A 22019-nucleotide genomic window follows, 5' to 3' on the forward strand; every position below is an offset into this window, starting at 1 on the left:
GTGATTGGCCACCATTGTACCCCCCTAACCCTGCACCGTGATTGGCCACCATTGTACACCCCTAACCCCTACACATTCAATGCAAATCTATACCTTTCTTTAAGTGAGCTTCCATTACTGTGATGACCACTAGCTGTAATATGATTGGCTGACTTTATTGGCTGACTCTATTCAGGACTGTGATTGGCTAGCAAAACGCATGATGAAATTAATAACTATAAATATCACCACACACTTCAGAAATATTACTTTTCTTTAAGTGAACTTCCATCACTGTCATGACCACTGTGATGACCACACACCGCCCACTTCACACTGGGTGTGATTTTTATTGTATTGCCATGGATGGAAATGGCACTTATCAACGTGAATGTCGAAGGACTAAGAGATTAGAGTAGAGACTTGCTGTTTTTCTTCAAATAAAATCAGCTTCATACTTTGACTAAATCTGCTGTTTTGTTTTGTCCTTATTGTGACAGCAAATCCCACTGTATGCTTTTTTTGTTATTTCTTTGTTATTTGTTTGGCCTTTTCTGAGACTTTATTTGACAGGTACAGTGGAGAGAGAAAGGAAACACAAAGAGAGAGTAGGGAAGTGACATGCAGCAAATGTATTGGTCCCACCAGTGGGGAATCAAACCAGGTACTAGTTGTCAGTCATTTCAGCCCATGTGGTATGTGTCCTAACCACTTGGCTATCGGGTCACACAGAATGGTCCGTTTGAGTGCTCTTATCTCTCAATGTCTCTTTTTTTCTGGGCATTTTGCTTAGCTACTCTTTTGATTTAAAACACCTGGCAACAACCCCACACCACACTCCCCTTGTCAGTACATGGCTGATATATCATACTTACAGTACACACTCCATAGTTTTGTTAAATAATCTTAATTTAATCAATAACCTTAGATTTTGTGCCTGGTCTCTTCCTTGATACAAACTAGAGTTGGAACAACATTGCATGGTATAACATTGTTTTAGAGGAACATTCAACATGCTTAATATGTTGTGCAAGCGATGACATTTCTTTTCCTGAAAGATCCCAATATACAATATACAAATACATGTATAAATCTTTGTGAATATTATACATTTAGATATCAGTATCACATGTTCACATGTTTAACATGTTTGCTGTGTTACCACCTGCTCAAGGTCAATTCCTTGTTTGCACAATCTAATTTAGCCCACAACAAACAATTATGGGCAATTATGGGAACCTTATGGGTTCATTTGTACACTGTCAGAGTTTAATAAACAGTGGGAATATTAATGTGCATTTTTCCATCGCTAATGTAGCCATTCAGACACTGATACAATGATCTCCTACTTAACAGGCTTTTGGTCTTTGTCAGGAGATGCCTCCTTAAGGGCTCTGTTCAGTGAAACATGGTAGTTCACATTGAATCTCTTCTTGCTGGTGTGTTTTTTTCCCTCGAGGCCTGGTGTTTGTATTATTTTGTCCTCCACTGGTTTTAGTTATAGTGATCTGGTCCTTATTGCTTATGGATATCTTTGAGGGAAGTTTTTCTTCAGTAATTTCTTCCTTCTCCTGGCTCTGGATTTGCATGGCACATGTTGTCTTTCTCTCTGGTGATCTGTCAGCAGTAGATGTTGATGAGGTGTGATCATTACCTGGCCATCCATTTTCGGACAACTTGCTGGTGGTCCCATTGACCGCACTGATCTCTCCATTATCGGAAGATCCGTTTCTTGTCACCTGGGGTTTTGCGGTGATAGCTGGACCCTCACTGGGGACGGGGCCTAAACCCACATTCACGTTCACCTTCTGTGGCAGCACTACCAGCTCCCTGTCGGGGGATATACTCTCAAAGTAGGGGTACACCTGCTCAGCAAAGTGATGGGTGAACGTGAAAAGATGTGCCCTGGAGTCAGCGTCCCGAAACTCCAACTGCCCTTCATCCCAATCCAGCCTGACACGGACCCTCCTGAGGAGGCTTGACTTGTCCAGGTGGAGGAGCTGATAGGGTGTGGTCAGTGCTCTATACTTGCCCTCTCGTAGGCTGATAGCCCAAAGCCCCGCCTCTGGGCTTGCCTCAAACTCCTCCTTCCTGCACAAGGATTGACCAGCCACGCCAACCGTCCAGTTGTTGCTGTCACCAACCTGTGATCGGAGCCGGGAGCGACAGAGTGAATGTGGATTGATTATTTGTCCATCAATCCATCTGTCTGTCTGTCTGTCTGTCTGTCTGTCTGTCTGTCTGTCTGTCTGTCTGTCTGTCTGTCTGTCTGTCTGTCTCATACATACCTCAATCTCCCAACAATGAGTTCCAGAGCTATAGGCGTGTCGTGCCAGGACACAGGAGTAAGGGTGGAAACGTTCAGGGGTGGCTGGCATAGGGAGACTCACACCAAGGCCCTGGTCCATCTGGACACCAACGAGCCCAGGTGACACCCTCAGAGACTGGTGGGCTGTCCGCGGGTCAAGGGTCAGTGGAGCTGGACGGTGGAACGAAAGGAAGAGAAAATGGGAAGTAAGGATATAGGCAATGAGAGTAGTGAAGGAATGGAAGAATACACACACACACACACACACACACACGCGCGCGCGCGCGCGCGCGCGAGTCACACATGAGTCACACACACGCACACAAGTCACACTCACGAGACACACACATACACACACATACACACACACACACACACACACACACACGCGTACACACTGACAGACGCTCACTGTAAGGGGCGATGTGTTTCATCTTGTCCCAGATGTTAAATCGGAGGTTGCCCAGGTGTTTGCTAACATCTATTACAGTTCCACAATCCCTGTCTGGCTCCATGGGACTCTGCCATACCCTGTAACAAAGATTCACACATAGTCAATCACCTTTCCAGGTTTGCAACCTCTGTATGTGTGATTTTGGATGAGAGCATTGTACACATGTGTATGTGTACGTGTGTTTTTGTTGCTGTGTCTTATACTTATACTTTTTCATTGTGTCTTTGTAATTCTGTAAAAGAATAGTTTAAAAGTTTTGGTTATTATCTTAAATTCGAATCAATTGTCCTCTTTCTTTGAGTAGCGAAACATCACTCTAATTTGGCTACAATTACCTGTAAAAACTCCACTCCATCTCCCCCTGCCTCCATCTCCTCCTCAATCTGTTGGATCTTCTCCTCCAGAGATTGTATTACTTGGTCCACTGAGTCTATTTTCCCCTCTACCTCGCCCTTCCTCTCTCCCTCTTCCTCCCAGAGTGCACCAAGCCTGTCTCCTTCCTCCTCTCTCAGGAACTGGCGAAGTTTCTGAAACGCATCTTTAATCTGTGTCTCTGTCTGCTGTCCCTGGACCTGGACAGAAGAGGAGAGGGAAACAAAAGGCAAGGTAAGGAAAATATGTTTTTTGAAACATGTTGAACAATATTTTTTTTTGATTTGAGGTTGGTGTTGAGTTTGTGATTTGTGACCCTACCAGGTTGTGTGTTAATGCATGTTCACAGGTTTTCGTGACATTCTCAAGCTGAATCATGTTTTTCTGCAGTCCGTCCAGGGATATTCGGAGCTCCCCCTAGTGTTAAAATACAGAAGAGTTCTGGTTGTTGGCATGACAAAATGTTTCTCTTTCAGTCAAATATTTGCAGGACTGTGGCAAAAATGTATTAAATAAAGTGAATGTCTGTGGCCTGTAAAAAGAAGTTAAATCACAACAATTCAATATAGAAAGGCTTCAAATGTTGAAATGTATCAACAATGTTCTCATCCAAACTCAGATTGTCAGCCAGCATTATGTAACTTAATATAAGTGTTATAGTACTGCTACTTTTTATAAGTGGCATGATTTATATTGGGTAGAGTTACTTCGAGTTTATAGCTTATTCACTAAAATGTATAACCTAAATTAACCCAACTCTACTATATGTGAACTATCCCATTTAACGTTGACTGAGTGAGATGGTCAGGTGTTTTTTTTGTTTTGTTTACATAAGACATATCAGTATATCCAATGACACTGAGCACAACCGCTCGTCAGACTATTAATAGCATTTTAGGGCTAGTGGAAGATTCTGTGTTTTGAGTGTCTCATAAATCTATACAATACAGGTGACACATTTGAATGATCTGCTTTGACCTGATTTTTCTTTTCAGTGATCACAATAAGAACAACATACAGTATATTGCAGTACAGTTGTGGATGTCACACACAGTTTTCCTTTTAATCAAATGTAAGTATTACACAGTTAATTAAGAGTATAAGCGCACTGAAATGCTCACCATTAGCTATCGTTACACATTGTCTTTGTCCATTACTACTTCATACCAGCGTTGGTCAAAAGAGAGTCTGGTTGGACTACAGAAGTTCTCCCTGTAGTTTTTATAATGCATTTCTTTCAACAACAAAAAAATCCACAATACGTAAATACCTGGCCCCTACCTTGCAGTCGCCCAGAGCCTCTGTTATGGGATAGACCCTGTGTCCCACATGAGAGCCAGTTGCAGCACATTGTCTGCATACAGGCTCCAAGTCATCCACACAGAATAGAGACAGGCTCTCACTGTGCTCCCCACACAGCTTAGGAGATCCAGGTGACGTGGGGCTACCCTCCGCCTCAGCCCTGTGGTGAACATCAGGGAGAGGGCATAGGTTTGACACGGCTTCCAGATTCAGAGCCATGAAAAGTAAAGCAAATCAGTTTTGCCTCAGAGAGAAGGTACGAACAGGGATAGAATGAAGTGGATGGAGAGAGGACACAAGGGGGTATAAGTAAAGGGGAGGAGAAGTGGGCAGGGTTAGACAACACCGACACACAAGTGCTACCATGAGTAGCACTATTACTTAAAACAATTATACAGTATATTATATATGTGTATCAATGTCTGGGTTAGCCGTGTGTGTGTGTGTGTGTGTGTGTGTGTGTGTGTGTGTGTGTGTGTGTGTGTGTGTGTGTGTGTGTGTGTGTGTGCGTGTGTGCGTGCGTGCGTGCGTGCGTGCGTGCGTGCGTGCGTGCACGGCACGCATGTGTGTCTGAGGCATTTTTGCACGTGTAATGTTGTTGGTACCTTATGATATATAGCCTTAGTGTAAACTCAAGCTTTAGTTGACGTAACCCCACTCCACCAGTCGAACTGTAACCAATACAGGTTGTGGCGCTGGATAAAAGAATATATATTTAAGTACCGTCCTCTGGGGGAGAACATGTGCAGATAGCAGATTTACGAGCTTGTAGATGGGCTATTTTCAGCAAAGATATTTAGTGTAGCCCATGGGATATATAGGGTCAACTAAGTATAGGGTTTAAGTGGTTCTGTTTCTTAATCTTGCAATACTGGTGAATGGGGGGTGTGCAGCTTGGGCTGGGGAGCTGGACCATAGATAGATGTATGAAGTAAAGTGCTGAACACAGAAAGACTGCCAGTTACACATGCATACAGTATCATATGAGAGGTCTTAATGTCATTCAGATCCACTTACACTGACTTCAAGCTCCCACTTGAGACTTGTGCAATTAGGTTATGCTAGTTTAAGCCATATACTGTATCATGCTGTAATGTGAGTTTCCCAATTACAGGGTCCTGTGGTTGGCTTGTACTGTTTATTCACATAACTAAGGCTAAACTCATGTTTTACATGTTATATATAACCTCACTCACTGCAAATCCTAAATACAGAATGTCAGTTCTGTAATTTAGTAGTTTTGCAGTGTTGAGCAAAAGTAGGATATGTATTTTAAAGACGTGTCATATGTATGGACATTTCTTACTTTTCTAACAATATTTATTCTGCTATATTCATTCCATGAAATTACTAAATGTTGATTCTCAACCAATATATGTATCTATTTGAACACAAATGTATTGAGAATAACAGCAAGGAGATGAATTTCTCATCATTCAGTATAGCCAGATTTGCCACTAGAAATACTAATAGGGAATTAATATGTGTGCGTGCGTGCGTGCCTGTGTGTGCGTGCGCGTGTGCGTGCGCGTGTGCATGTGCGTGTACGTGTGCGTGTGTGTGTGCGCGTGTGTGTGTGTGTGTGTGGTTTGTGTACACACTGCACAGCATGACTGTCAGTCTTTCTGTCACCACAGTATTAGTATATACTCAAAAGCTGAGCATATCAAGCACATTTAAGACACACTATCAGCCTGGACAGTTTCACATTTCACATCTCTATACAGACAGTATGTCCTAATGCACTGGTATGGTGACATGAAATAAATCTGTAGGCTGGTACAGATATAAATGCAGACTAGAGACTAGCCATAACTATATATAGTTTATATACTGTTGGCAGTGGTGGACAGTAATTACATTTCTACATTTACTTGAGTATTGAACAGTTTTTTGAGCGTAGGCTACTTCAGTTTAGATACTTATGACTTTCAGTCCAATACATTTCAAAGACAAATGTTACTTTTGACTCCACTACATTTCTAGGAAGGGACAATGTTACATTATAAATTAACAACTTAAGCCCTATTTCAAATATAGTGAAAATAGCCGATCTACAAGCTCACAATATGTCGTGATAGTAACACAGGATATGATGTTATTACCCAAAGTGCCATGGACTCTGCATGGCTTGGGCGTCCTCCTCCCTGAGCCAAGCTTGCGCCTGACCACATACCTGAATGGGACTAGGTGTTACAATCCTAGTTTATACCTTGAGAAACGTGAGTGGGGATGATAAAGTCATCACAGGGTTGGGTGTAAGGGGTTACGGGTATCATTGGGGTCGTCAGGTGGGCAACCTCTTTCTTGGGTGTTTCATTGAATAGGCCCACGACACCTCCAGAGGGTTCAACAGCAACCACTGGTGTCCCAGGTGTGCCCCCCTCTGCCTCAAGACCTCACTCCCCTTGATTTGTTGATAAACAGTAGCAATGACATTTATATTCTTACAACTCAGGTCACCATTACCATTCTAACTCTGCTGTTTGTCTTTCACAGGTGGCCTCTCCCCCTCCCCCGATGTCTGGAACACACCTACATGCCAAACAGACTTTCAATAAAGATTATCATTATAATCAATTACTTGTCTCTTATTTATCATGTGCAATATCATACCATGTTTTACTGTGTATCCCCTGACATATGCATGTACATATCCCAAAGTCCTGTAATGTTACAGGGATTAAGAGGGCCTCCGTTACACCACCTTTGGTGTTGCCACAGACAAGGCCGCATCAGACAACTCAGTGGCTTATAATGACTGCATGAGGCTGCTGCTGAGAGCTCCAAGAAGCTCCAGTGCAAGCCAGATGTTTGTTAGTGTCAGGGTACCCGCCTGCTCTGCTGTGCTACGTAACCTTATGTACAGGTTTATGTGTAGGGCAACTGAGTCAGTAAATGACATCATCGCTGTCATAGCGGACCCTACACGCAGTTCTGTCGGGTTCTCCTCTGGACTGTGGAACCATTGGCTTACTATATGTCTGTACAGTGTATGTCAGAAACTGAACAATGCAGGCTCTTTGCATTTTCTTTTCAAACAGAGTGAAAAGAGCTGGACATGTTTGTGATAAAGTTTCTGTCCAAAGTCCAGAGTTCAAGGCAACGTTTTAATATCTTCACTCGAATTTCACTCGCAATTTCACTGTTGGTAATTCCACAGAACGGTTAGTTTGTGATGTAGTTTCTGTCCAAAGTCCAGAGTTCAAGGCAACATTCTAATTTATCCTCAGTGAGTATGAGTTTGTGTGTGTGTGTGTGTGTGTGTGTGTGTGCGTGCGTGCGTGCGTGCGTTGTGTGCATGCATGTGCGTGCACAGGAGCTGGACATGGTTGCACTGCCTGATAGATGTCTTCCTGTGTGTCCTTTGTGTTTGAACTTGTGGAGCCAAAATTGTTCTTATCATAGCATTCCATAGAGGGTTTGTGTGTGTGTGTGTGTGTGTGTGTGTGTGTGTGTGTGTGTGTGTGTGTGTGTGTGTGTGTGTGTGTGTGTGTGTGTGTGTGTGTGTGTGTGTGTGTGTGTGTGTGTGCGCGTGTGCGCGTGTGTGTGTAGCAGTGTGTTGCAGTGTGTTACTGTTCCTCAGAAATTTGTTTTGGCTGATGCGTCATTTTTGCTGAGACTCAATTTCCTCTCCTTCGTCCGGTTCTGTGAGCGCGAGGCGAGGAGGAGTTGGACATCAGGCCTTTGGATGGGACTCTTGCGCTCATAGGCCTCGCCCACAGCATCCTCCCAGGGCACTGTGAGCTCTATGATGTCAACGCTTCGAATTGAAGGGGACCAAAGCACAAGATCTGGCCAGAGGTTGGTTGTGGCAAGCTCCAGTCTCTGCTCCAGGTCAGCCAGGAGCCTCCAGTCTCGTGCCGCGCCCAGCTGGCCTGAACCTCTGGTTATTGTTTTTTTTTTTTTCCTGGAAAATCTTTGAATTTTGGGAGGAAATTTGAATACAGCAAAAAGAAAATGCAATTGTAGTTTTTTTTAAAACAAGTACTTATGTACTATAACTCAAGTACAAATTTGACAAAGCTACTTTCACTTGTATTGGAGTAAAATTTGAGCTGGAGTATTTTTACTCAAGTACTGGGGTTGAGTATATGTCCACCACTGATTGTTTGTGGCTTAGCTCTGCCAGAGAGCTCAGATATGAATGGAAATTCATTATAGTTAGCTGCTGTCAGGTTCTCTTTCCTGTAATCCCCCCCCTCCCCATCCAACACACACACACACACACACACACACACACACACACACACACACACACACACACACACACACACACACACACACACACACACACACACACACACACACACACACACACACACACACACAAAGACACAAATAGCATCAGCAGTCTAGACTTCCACCACACTGGTGTCCTGGTGTCCTTTTTCCTGCACCCTAACAGACAGTGACATATTAACACTACAATTAGCGTTATGGCATGGTTGAAATAACCCTGCTTATTCTAAGATAGCTCTCTATACAGTGCACATTAAAACTGACAATTACTGTACAGTATATGACCCTCAGTAGCCAGCGTCCATCAACTCTTCATTGGCCCTATTATAGGTTTGTTTCACCCCACAACAGTCACACAGCATGCCATGAAGGTCCGGATGCCACCTCCAATCTCCCCCTCCTCCATCATCAAGTTCATGTGCATGTCAATAATACAGACACAGGGGCGCCCACTGGCATGGCGGTCCAGGCGCATACCACACATGCTGGTAATCCAGCTTGTCAGAGTGTTGCGGGTTCGACTCCCGATCCCGACGACCTTTGCTGTGTGTCACCCCCCCATCTCTCTCCCCATTTCCTGTCAGCCCACTATCCTATCAATAAAGGCAGAAAAAGACCAAAAAAATAATACAGACACAACACACTGATGCACGAACACACACACACACACACACACACACACACACACACCATCAGTTGCATGTACATGGACAGTGATGGCTCCACAAGACTAAGCTACAGTGCTGTACTTATTTACTGTGGATGATTTCATTATACTTATTATGTAGTTTGTGTGAATTTTGATGTTATAATACTATAATATGAAGGTGTTTTGTCAGGGCTGTCGTAGGTTGGAATACTGATGTTATAATGCTATTGTGAAGGTGTTTTGCCAGGGCTGTAGTGGGTATTGACTGTCAACATGAATCAGTTTTATTGAAGCTATCGCTGTCAAATGAGGCATGAGAGAAGGGTGGGGATGGAAAAAGATGAGGATGAAAAATATAACTTTGAAGTATGGGGGTAACTGAAAGTACACTAGTGTGTACAGCGTGAACCTAAAGACATCTAGATCCAGTGTTGGTGTACCCAACTACCCGGTAGCCTAATGCTGTGCGGTGTGCTGAATGACTCAAACGTCTATAGGAGAGACAAGGATGGGAGGGAAACAAACCTGCCACTTGAAATCGAAACAACGCAGGTACATATCAGGTAAGCCAGGAGGTAATACGCAAGAAAATACATATGTTAATTTAACTAGTTCAATTAAGAGTATAACATTTATATTGAAGATTTTACTAGCTATCATGTGAGAAGGCAGACCGAGGTGAGAGATATTTTATTATTGGACCAATACTAGTCCTACAATAATACTGTACGAAAAACGAATTAATAGCCTATAATGAGGATAATAATAATAATGATAATAATGATAATAATTTCATAACTTTCTATATTTCCCAAATTCCTTTTAATTTATGTGTTGAAACTTGCTTCGATTGATTGATTGAATACTCTATTAGCAGTTTGCAAAAAAAAAAACACAGGAAAGTACAGTCCAATACAAGGTCTGCTAAGATGAGCTCAAATGTAGCAATACTGCTCATAGAGTGATCAGTTCAGTATTATTGTGTGCATTATCATTAATGGGTTCAAATACAAAGAGAGAATATAGCTGCAAGCAGCAATTAGCGGTTTCGAGAATAATGGCAGACTGGCAGACTGTGACAAGAGTGGCAGACTGGCAGACTGGCAGACTTTGACAGAGTGGCAGACTGGCAGACTGGCAGACTGGCAGACTTTGACAGAGTGGCAGACTGGCAGACTGTGACAGAGTGGCAGACTGGCAGACTGTGACAGACTGTGGCAGACTGGCAGACAGACAGACTGTGGCAGACTGGCAGACTGGCAGACAGACAGACAGACAGTGACAGAGTGGCAGACTGTGACAGAGTGAGAGAGAGAGAGAGAGAGAGAGAGAGAGAGAGAGAGAGAGAGAGAGAGAGAGAGAGAGAGAGAGAGAGAGAGAGCAAAGTGCACATGTCTGAATTAACAGGGTCATGTTTTGCATAATGCAATTTAAATGTAAACTGTGACAAGTGGGGTTTGAGCCGTGGACCTTTGGCACATGAGACTAACACTGTATTGATCAAGCTATTCAATCCACAGCCTTGGTCAGTGAGAAGGGAGAATCCAACAAAACAAAACAAAACAAAAGAGGGAATGAAGTACATCATACATTGAAAACAAGTACTCTCAATAAGCGTTTCATTTAACAATTGCATGTTTATTCATTGATACAGTCATGTTGTGTGTAATGCAATTGAGTTGAGGTCTGCATGAGGTGAGATTTGAACCGGCGACGCTCTGGTATCAAGGCAGATGATTAAGCCATTGGGCCAACAGACCCGAACTGATGAAAAGGGAGTTCACACACATGACACACTTTCACGCAAATTGCTCAGAAATACTGGATTTAAATGTTTTTCAAACTGCTCAAAATTGCAGACAATCTAAGGGCGGAGTTTACTGGTTAACAATTGCACATGCATTCATTGATACAGTCATGTTGTGTGCAATGCAATTATAATGAATTCTACATGACGTGGGATTCGAACCAGGAACCCTGTGGTTTCAAGGCAGATGATTAAGCCATTGGGCCAACAGACCTGTACTAGTGAAAAGGGAGTTCACACACATGACACACTTTCACGCAAATTGCTCAGAAATCCTTGGTTTAAATGTTTTTCAAACTGCTCAATATATTTCGGAATGGAAACTAGTGGAAAATAGTCGATCTACAAGCTCACAACGCGTTGCTATCTAAAAAGGTGTGAGATTGTAGATCGGCTATTTTCACAAGAAAGTATGTCATACATAAAAAAAAACTACTCTCAAAAGCATTCCGTGTTATTGTCTAAACATTGCACTTGTCTGAATTAACAGGGTCATGTTTTGTACAATGCAATTTAAATGTGAACTGTAATAAGTGGGATTCGAACCAGGGACCTTCGGCACATGAGACTCACACTCTACTGGTGGAGCTATCCAATACACAGCCTTAGACAGTGAAAAGGGAGAATCCAACAAAACAAAACAAAAGCGCGAATGAAGTACGTCATACATTGAAAAGAACTACTTTCAAGTATGCATTTCTCGTCATCTTTAACAATTGCACATGTATTCATTGGTATAGTCATGTTGTGTGCAATGCAATTATAATTAAGTCTACCTGAGGTGGGATTCGAACCGGCTACCCTATGGTTTCAAGGCAGATGATTAAGCGATCAAGCTATTGAACCAACACACCTGAACCTGTGAAAAAGGGCCTCAAACATGTATTTGACACAGTTTCATGCAAATTGCTCAGAAATCCTGGATTTAAATGTTTTTCAAACTGCTCAAAATTGCAGACAATCTAAGGGCAGAGCTTACTGGTCAAAGTGATACATGTGTTCCTCATGAGTCAAGGCACATGTGTAAGCAGGTTTAACGGCTGTCGGCCAAACGAGGCATGACTTTTGCCTGTTTAAAGTTTGCATTTTCAAAAAATTGCTATAGCGCCCCCCTTTGACCAATTGGAGTAAGATTGGTTTCAGTGATACTTGGAAGGACCCTCTACAATATTGCAAAGTGTCAAACAAATGTGAGTCTGCATGTATGTGTTAGGGGCAGATGAATAATTTAAAAAAAGCTGCAATTTTCATTGGCTTATAAAAGCTTAACGTTTTCACTTATGGAAAATCCGCTAAGTTACGTTTGTCGGCATTGGTCCAAAGTTCATGTGTATACAGTTTCGTACAGATTGCTCATAAATCCCAGGAGAAGTGATTTTTTTACTGCTTTTTACTGCTTTTCATAGAATTCGAAATGGTGGGAGATCTAAAGGTCAGAGGTCAAAAGTCAAACAGCGAAAGTTGTTAGGCTTGAGGAGACGCATGTGTGTATCGAAGTTTCATGGCTGTAGGTCGAACAGGGCATGAGCTGTACCTGTTCAAAGTTGGCATTTTCAATTGAGTGCTACAGCGCCACCCTTTGGCCAATGGTTGTGAGTTTCGGGTTTTCGCCGTTTGGCATAGCCCTCTACCATATTGCCGAATTTCATAAGAAGTGACCAGGCGGTTAGGCCAGAACTGGCAAAACCGGCGGAAGATCATGAATTCTTACAGATGTAATAGGGTTCGAAGCCTGATAGGCTCTCGAAACCTAAAAAGAAGTAATCACAGCCCAGCCCTTCAGGCTGTGTGCATGTGTTTGTATTCCAACATGGCTATTACTCTGCAGCCACCATCACCCGTAACTGTCTCTCCATTCTCATTCATGCTCAACAGTGAACACTCTGCAATGGTTTCGTTTACTAAACATACTCATACTCACACTGTGTGTGCAAGCATGTGCTTGCACACACTGTGTGTGTGTGTGTGTGTGTGTGTGTGTGTGTGTGTGTGTGTGTGTGTGTGTGTGTGTGTGTGTGTGTGTGTGTGTGTGTGTGTGTGTGTGTGTCTGAGATATTCTTGCCTAACATATTCAAGGCGTCATGCCTCATCCTGTCTAAACACAAAAGAATTGATGGTCTAAGACACCCACTTTGGTTTTCAAAGTGGGGTCTGGGGACCCCCAGGGGTCCTTTTAGGGGCTTGCAGAGTGTCTCCAGGATAATGAAGAGGAGTTTAGAGACACTCAAGCTCTATTTATTTTTCAGCTATTTTAGAAAATAGCTGGGGGGAAAAAGCATTGTGGACATTACATTGGAAGCCCTCTGTCTCTCTGGTGTGAATGGACAGAGCACATTACAGACATGATGGAGGACCTGGCACCGCTCTATCAGAGACACTACTGCTCACATCTCCTGGAGTGTGTGAGGAACAGAGATGAGGAACCTGGCCAACCCAGACCAATAACTCAGAATACAGTAAGGGAATCACACCAACATGATAATCAATGAATACCCCTCCAATACATTTCATCCTCCTTTGTTGAATATGAAGACGAAACTGGGGAGATAACGGTTATTTGTTGGTATTCATTCATGACATTAAAATGCCAAACTCATAATGTTAAGATGAATTATTGGCTGAGGTTTTGCTGGCTGAGTGTAAGCTTCAGTGACTGTGGGATGTCAGGTTAGAGCGGTGGTTCTCAAACCTTGTTGTGTCAAGGGTCTCCAAATTGATATGCATTTGGCCGTGGACTCCCATCTGAAAATGTTTTGTGCCAGGGAGCCCCAGAAGAGAAGAAACAAATCTAAAATTATAAAGAATTGTCCAAACATTTTCAAGATTTTTTCAAATCTTAGATCTGCTATTTTAATAGCTGATCTAAGATGGAATAGATGGATAATGTGGTTAAAATGATTATGATACTGTATTATGATACGGCTCAGGTCCTCCATAATTAGAACATTATTTGGATGTCGTTTGTATAATTTAACATCTGCATCTGTGACAATAGATGCTAACATCCGGTCTCATGCCTAAACCCATCGGAATTTGACAATTGTCCATGTCAGAATCACATCATTGATTGACGTATATATATAAGTCTGAAATGCAGACCGTGTGGACTCTCCTCCAGCATCCCTGCCAGGTGTCATCACAGGTGCTCATCCTACCAACAACACGCAGAGTGTTGTGTGTTTTTGTGTAGTTAATGGATGTATAAATCTTGTATACTTCAGGATGTTGTTCCAGGTGGTGAGATTCTCTTGGAGGGAAGTATGCCACAGTACCTGGATGGAACATGGAGACAGAGACACCTACAGGTCACTCACAGTTTTGCTGTTGAGAGCCGTGACTCCAAAGAGGTACGGACTGTACATAGATAGACAACTACTGTAGGAGCTGTGCGCACTATGAAGTACAGTACACATGGCTCATTACATCCAACAGGCCGGAATGGCTGGGAGGCGGAGATAATGTTTTCGTCCTTTTTTTTTCTCCACCAAATTACACACAAATGCTCTTGTGCGTCTTGTGACAATGACCGTCACACAAAATGTTCATACTCCATATCGTTTGCCAGTAATTACATTCACAAAAATATGGGCAGGGCCTATTTCTTATATACGAAAACAGTATATATCTTGAACACAACATCTCACAATCATCCCCAAATTTGAATTGCATGTTGAGGGGCCTAGAGCGCACCTCCAAAAGCGATTTCGTGTCTGCCCATAGGGGAAGCCACAAATGCAAAAAAACCTGCACCGTCTGTTACAAACTCTATTTCCTCTGCGTCTTTTCTCATGTTCTGACGGCTGCAACTGACACAGCTTTAGGAAGGCAACCCGGCCTGGTGGAGATCTGCACTCCAAGGACTGCACTTTTCTAGTTTTAATGTACATTGACTTACAGCAGTGGTAGTGTGTTTTATGAAGATCTTTCCTTTGTGTACATTTTGTGCACTGTACATGTCCATCTACCGCCAGTCCGCCACATCTGTGGATGCGGATGTATGTGTATCAATGAATGTATGTGTGTGCACAATCTTGTACAGTTCATGTGCACATCTGTTCGCAGGTTTTTAAAGGTGGCTGGGGGTGTAAGAAAGAGCTGGTTCTGTCAGGCTGTCAGATCTGCACCTCCGAAGAAGAGCATTTTATGTTAGTGGACAACATGTGCAAACACATCACAGGTAGGTGGTATACCCGACCGACACTTCTAATCCTTGTCTGTCAGGGGTATAGACAGACAGACTTCTGTTGTGTTTATTCTGGCACACTGTGTGTGTGTGTGTGTGTGTGTGTGTGTGTGTGTGTGTGTGTGTGTGTGCGTGCGTGCGTGCGTGCGTGCGTGCGTGCGTGCGTGCGTGCGTGCGTGCGTGCGTGTGTGTACATGCCTCAGGTAGGTCAGGCAGCAGGATGGTATTCTGGGACTGCCCCACAGCTTTCCCTGTGTTAATCCAGCACCCTTACAGCGCCCCTGTGTGTCTGGCCACAGCATCACGCCAGGAACAGACACAATGGGCCAACATACTGCAGGCAGTAGTACAGCACCAGAGCTGTGGTATGTACTGTAGCTCTCTATGTCATTGTCTCCGCCAGGCCGAAGGCGTGGCCGAGACTATGTTTTGCACCTTGTCCGTCTGTCTGTGTGTGTGTGTCCGTCCGTCTGTCTGCTAGCAGCTAATCTCCGACACCGTTGGCCCGATCGAAGCGAAACTGTGCACACACTCCCTGGATACCAGAGCAGAACCGCTGCTCTGAATTTTTCAGATCGGCTAGTTATAGTGCCAACAGGAGGCCGATTTTTGCAAAACCAGTTTTTTGATATTACTCTTACAGATTTTGTCCAAACATCACGCAAATCGGTAAACAGTATCTCTATAGTCATGTGTTCAAGGCGGATCTTTCCGATTTTTCATATTCCATCCTGATTGGCTAAGATTGGCATCCAAAGTTTGCAGGAGTGGCTTGTTTTGAACAAAATGCCTCAAATCATAAACGCAGTGTACGATTCCGAACATTGCTGGCCCACAATAACCTACATGTACCTGACCTGGCGGAGACCTGTGCTCCGAAGAGCACTTTTTCTAGTTCACACATCAATTAAAGTCAGGCCAAACTAAACAGAATCATGCAACCATTTTCATTGGTCTCAGTGCTAGAAATCACCATGCCTTGTGCGGTCTGTTACACTGACCTTGTTAACAGATGGGTAACCACATGGTAAACTCAACTGAAGGTAATAAGCATTCATTCTGGGTACTGTATATTTCATTTTGGTGTTGCTGTGTGCCAGCAGCATTACTGCATGTTAACTGTACAGCAGATTCATGCTGATACGCAGTAAAACCTGAATGAATCACTACTGAATTAATTAATGTTATGATATGCTGTAAAATCCTTTAATGTCTGCTCCACCAACGCACCTGTCCCTCCGTGAACTGAAAGTCAGGGGCACAAAAGACTTTGGTCTGAGAGATTACAAATGCAACCAAAAGTGAGCACTGTGGATTTGACTGTGTATCTTCACCATACCCATCCGTGAAAATACTCTATTGGTTAGTTCTTGTCTGCTTGTTATTTGATTTGTCTACATTTTATAGCATTGTGGCATGGAGATTCTACAGAATCCAGGGCCTTCTTAGATGCTATGTCTTCCCTGAAGCAACAAAGGGGTTGCTATCAACCAGGGGTGCTCCTGGTGGGCAACGAGGAAGAGGTCAGTGTCATACTTCAAAATCCAAAGTGACAACAAGCTTTAGTATTGTCATTATTGTCTGCTTTTAGCTTTGAGAACCATGTTATTACATTTGTCTCCGTCTCACCTACAGTATTTGTCTCCACTGTCCAGGTGTTGGTGTGCATGGTGATGGAGGAAGTGATGTCATATCTACGGAAGCAGGTGTTTCGGAGGATGATTAGGGTTCGCAGTAGCAGCAGGAGGAAGCAGGCTTGGATCAAAGTGAGCAAAACATAATAGAGATGATTAATGCTATACTGTTCTTATCCTGGAGTAAAACATGTACATGCATTCACTCACACACGCTCACAAAATCTCTGTGTATGCATGCATGTGTGTATGTGGGTGCAATCTGTGCATGTGCGTGTGCATGTTGTGCATGCATGTTTGTCAGCTGTTGTTTGAAGTCTACAGGCTAGCAACATCCCAGATTAAGGCATCAATGGCAGCACTGAAAGAGGAGCTGGCTGAACGTCGCTGTGAACTGGAACAACACACTGCAGTGCTACAACAGACCAGTCTGCTGAAAGACCACATCACTCACACTATGATGGGTGTGTCTGCATGCATGTAATGTATGTGTGGTGAATGTGTGTGCGTCCGTGTGTCCTCCGAGGAATTAGGAGAATAGAGGGGCTGCCTTTATCTCTTTTAGTTTACATTTACATTTTAGACATTTAGCTGACTCATCCGGCTCAACTAATTCACAACAAGGGCAACTCACAAAAGGTTGACTGCCTACATTACCCTCATTACAAACAATCATATCTACGTAAGCCAGTGCTTAGCCCCCAGTAAATATTCCTGCGACCTAAGTTTGCTATGTCCTCTGCTCATAGAGAACATGTGTGTCTTTACTGCTATGTCCCCTCCTCCCTAGAGACCATGTCATCACTGTCAGGTAGAAACCTTGTATGCCCGAAACTGTTACTTTATATGAAATGGAAAAAAGATCTGTGTACCAATAGATCCAATGTAGTTATTATAGAATCACAAGCTCTTGTTAATACTTTTTTCATTGGTTGAATATTTATGAAACAAACTTACCCACTTTCAACCTATGGCATTCCTATTTTGGACATATCATTATAGGTGTAATTATTCAAAAACGTTCAGATTAATTTTGCTACTTTTGCACAACACTTTCATAAAATAATGTATTTATAAACAGATGAAATGTATTTATAAACAGATGAAGTGTATCTCACTGCTCCATAGAGAACATGTGTGGCCTGATGTTACAGTCCCTTCTTCATGTCATCATCCCAAGACTTGACCAAACTCTGCATGAAGTATCCACACCAATCTGTGATGCATTTACCTCTACCCGGCAATACTTCCTGGATACCTGCGATGACATCATAGCTGAAGGATCCGAGGGCACATCAGTGAAAGCGGTGTGCACTCACTCAAAAGTCATTAATTTAAAAAAGTTATTGCACTACAGTTGCCAGCGAGGAACCACAATAGGTCTATTAAGAAATGTAAACATTGTCTTGAGCACACTGTGCTTCTGTAACCTTGTGCAAACCAACATTAGACTGAGTAACTTTATTCACACGTCACCTGAGGCAACCGGGAATACAGACAACTCTCTTTTTTAACTGACACCCACACCATTTTTAAATAATGGGTTTTTAAATGGTTACATGGACCCTAAAGCCATGATTTCAGCATAAGCTACAAAATAACAGGTTCTCAGCCGTAAATTGCACCAAAAACAAATATTACACACAACTATTAAGAACAAGTTTCAACCATTTTATGGTGTATGCAATGCAATCTGTTCTCCAGTATATGTATTTTTATACTACTGAACTTCTGCTGTAAGCTGTAGCAGGCGTGGATTGTGTACATATATTTTATCCTAGATGCTGGGGCCTCTGTGCCGCCTTGGCCCAGGTGAAGCCAGGATGTGGCATTGCTTGTCCAGGCTGGAGATGGGCTCAGAAGGACAGGTGTGGAAGAAAACTATGCTATGTATATTGCATTTAACCGTTGCTATATTAAAGTATGATAATGAGTGTATAGTGCATTCCATGAAACTGCTGATTTATGAAACTCAGTATGTTTCACTGCACTCCTCTTTCTATGCTAAAACCTTTGACCTGCACAACCACTGTTAGCTGTATACATGCCGTTACTTATTTCTGATACAAAGAAGAAACACCAATAGATAGTCTGATTACATGATGATCACACATGCACATTGCACATGCAGACTCTGTCGCAACATTGTAGGTGGGACAAGGTGTATTCTCTGTTCAAGAAGCTCCATTTTACAGAACCCAGGGCACTGCTCTCAGTGCTCTGTGTCGAGCTTCTCTGTTGTGCGCACCTTAATATCAGATAATATTATTTTAACTGTTTTATTTATTATTATTTTAGATTAACAAAGCAAAGAACCTGGTTGAATGTGTTTTTCTATGACAAAAGGCATGGCTCCAGGAGACATGGAGAGTCCACAGTGGAACCTGGAGGCCTGTACTGCTCAAAGCTCAGAATTCTCTCTACAGGGTAATTCTGCAACCACACTATGCAATGGAATATGTTTCAAGAAAAAAAATCATTGATGTGGACTCCAAGCTAATAGAAACTACAGCCTACATTAAACTGTCCACACTCCACAGCCCACCTATGAGATGCCTGAGTAGACAGAAATTGTACCAACTTATAATAATTAGTGAGGAAGTGGTTCTTTAAGCAAAAAATCTCACTTATACTGTAGCACCTTTAAATCAACACACTCTGGATTGTGTACTTTAGGTGAAAACCATTTCTAAATATAGGTATAACTGATAAATAGAAGAGATAATGTAAGTACCAGATTAATATTAGTACTGTGACAAACTGTTCAATGCTTTCATCCATCCTGTCTCGCTCTCTTGTGCTCTTAGGTGGTCGATAAGTATGTTGTGACATTCCGGAGGTTGGTCTCAAGATATCCCTGTTGCCGTCTGGACCATTCACAGCTAAGTGCTGTCTTGTGTAGGATCAGAGACCGAGTGATCAAGGTCTGTCACTGAGATAAATATGAAAACACTTCTCTGATCCATGGTATCTACAAATAAATGTTATTCACAGAAATTCAAATCAGTTATATTTATTTCTATGTTTATGTCTCTCTTTCTCTGTTCTCTCTCTCGCTCATAAATACGTCATGCATGCATGCCTTCAGCAACTGGATGTGGAACTGGTGGCTGTGCGTTCTCAGTTAATTTTGGAGTCTATTCTGCAGCTAATATTGCCAACATTTACACAGGCCATGGGTACACAGGTATGCTCTGTGTGTGTGTGTGTGTGTGTGTGTGTGTGTGTGTGTGTGTGTGTGTGTGTGTGTGTGTGTGTGTGTGTGCGTGCGTGCGTGCGTGCGTGTGTGTGCTCTTATCCCCCTGGCTTTAAGTCTAAGGCAAAACTTCCTGTTTGCAGGATCTGTCCTGTTATGCTGCCACGTTGAACTCAGAGCAAGCCCTCTTTATTCACCCTGACATCCTTTATCACTGCATTCTGAGAGACAGTGTGACCCGTCACATCGAATCAGGTACAGCAAACTAAATCATATCCCGAGGTTGGCTACAGGGCCAAATATGCAGATGGATTTATAACACCAACAATGTGTGTGTCTCCGTGTGCAATGTGCATGCTTATCAGTATATTATTATGATGCGCACATGTGTGTGTGTGTGTGTGTGTGTGTGTTCCTGCAGTGATGAAGCACACTCTACCCCAGCAGTGTGTACCTCTCCCTGTTGCTTCCAGTCGTTTGCCTGGCTCCAGCTCTAGTCTTTCTGAGCCTGTTTACCAGGAACTGCTGCCTTCTGGTGCCTGCCAGCAGAGCTGCTGCCAAGCCTGCAACGGCTCTGCCTCAGGATCTCATGCACTCACTGAGCTCACTGTGCCGGCCCAGGATGTCACTGTGGACGACTTACCAGACAATGACCCCCTAGAAAGCCTTAATGATACACCTACAATATAGGCTCCTGCTTGATGCAGGAGAATATCTATCTTGATCAACTGTGACTGAAATGTTTAAATAAATATCTATCAACTCATCTTTTGCCTGTAGACACAAGATAAAATTGAGTAATTCAAGTCCTAATCTGAAATCCAGGCTCAGGAAAGAATATTGTTATGATGAGGGAAGCTTCCAAAAACAAGCATTATGCACATCTTGGATGCCAATTTGGTTTATAAAACACTGATTTAGGCTATCATTGCAGTGTGGTAAACTGTTTATTTTCCTCTCTCTCTCTCTCTCTCTCTCCCCCCCCCCCTCTCTCTCCTTCAGCATAGACCTTTATGGTTCTGTTGTTTCAAGTGAAATACACAAGGCATTGTCAATAAAATGTAGCCTAAAGAAACTTGCACAAAAAAACCCCGGTCCATTTTAAGGAACATTGCTGTATCAATGTAACAACTGACATATTTTTCTTCCTTTCTTTCATTCTTTCTCTTTTTATTTATCTAGTTAATTATCTTTTAATGTATTGATTTCATTCATTTCTGGCAGATTCCAATGGGCAGTTGTGCTCTATTCTTAAAGGAGAGAACCAAATCTCAGCAAAGAAAGCGCCAAAAATAGCAGATCTACAAGCTCACAACATCGGAGGAAGCGACGTGTTGTGAGCTTGTAGATCTGCAATATTCAGTGCGCTGCACCGTCGAACGATCGAGCATAAATCAAGCATAGCAGGCTCCATACAGTTATACGGTAACCGGAAGACTTGCCCCAAAACACGCTCAACCCCATTTTTTCGTGGACCGGCGGTTCTTGTATTCAGTCTTCTTGTTGTAGGCCTATTTGTTTTACTGAGGGTCTGATAAAGTTGGAAATAAGTGTGGGGTTAGGCATTGCTATACTGAGGTTAAGTTTAGGAATAAGGTTAGGTTTTGGCACCGTTTTACTACGTTTAAGAATATAGGGTGAATACCGCCGGATTTGCCCCGGGGCAACTGTGTTTTGGGGCGAGCCGCGAGCGTTTGCCTACAATTAGAATAGCTCAAAATAGTTTAATAAAGACATTTTAAAAAATGCAATCATTACCGATTGACGTGATAATAATCACTGACGTTATCACATTTTACAGTGAATATGTGGAATCGTGGATTATTACAGTGTGTACAGAAAGGCAAGTCCCCTTTAAACAAGCCTGGCCCTGCCCTTTAATTTAGTCAACTC

General features: G+C 42.8%; 2 protein-coding genes across 4 annotated transcripts; one reads left to right on the plus strand and one right to left on the minus strand.

Annotated features, from left to right (window-relative positions):
* Positions 1-568: 568 nt before the first annotated feature.
* On the minus strand, positions 569-4665 carry LOC311056930 (E3 ubiquitin-protein ligase TRIM35-like). Its single transcript, XM_084073781.1, has 7 exons — positions 4395-4665; positions 3435-3530; positions 3077-3313; positions 2951-2973; positions 2700-2818; positions 2268-2458; positions 569-2123 (listed from the first exon to the last, which is right to left on the minus strand). The coding sequence occupies exons 1-7, from the start codon at positions 4632-4634 to the stop codon at positions 1365-1367; spliced, it is 1665 nt and encodes a 554-aa protein (XP_083929907.1). The 5' UTR covers positions 4635-4665; the 3' UTR covers positions 569-1364.
* Positions 4666-9713: 5048 nt separating this feature from the next.
* On the plus strand, positions 9714-21198 carry LOC311060659 (protein Niban 1-like). 3 transcript variants are annotated; one of them, XM_084078917.1, is made up of 15 exons: positions 9714-9869; positions 13442-13569; positions 14335-14460; positions 15176-15290; positions 15491-15661; positions 16704-16819; positions 16952-17062; positions 17235-17394; positions 18059-18237; positions 18712-18798; positions 19277-19357; positions 19738-19854; positions 20019-20117; positions 20270-20381; positions 20548-21198. In XM_084078917.1, exons 1-15 carry the CDS (start codon positions 9785-9787, stop codon positions 20814-20816), a joined length of 1956 nt encoding a protein of 651 aa, XP_083935043.1. In that variant the 5' UTR covers positions 9714-9784; the 3' UTR covers positions 20817-21198. The 3 variants fall into 3 exon arrangements, with proteins under 3 accessions (XP_083935043.1, XP_083935044.1, XP_083935045.1); XM_084078918.1 differs by having other exon boundaries at positions 15500-15661; XM_084078919.1 differs by lacking the exon at positions 20019-20117.
* Positions 21199-22019: the final 821 nt, after the last annotated feature.

The sequence above is a fragment of the Gymnoscopelus microlampas genome, assembly GCF_963454915.1.
Source record: "Gymnoscopelus microlampas genome assembly, chromosome: 2".
Classification (NCBI taxonomy): Eukaryota; Metazoa; Chordata; class Actinopteri; order Myctophiformes; family Myctophidae; genus Gymnoscopelus; species Gymnoscopelus microlampas.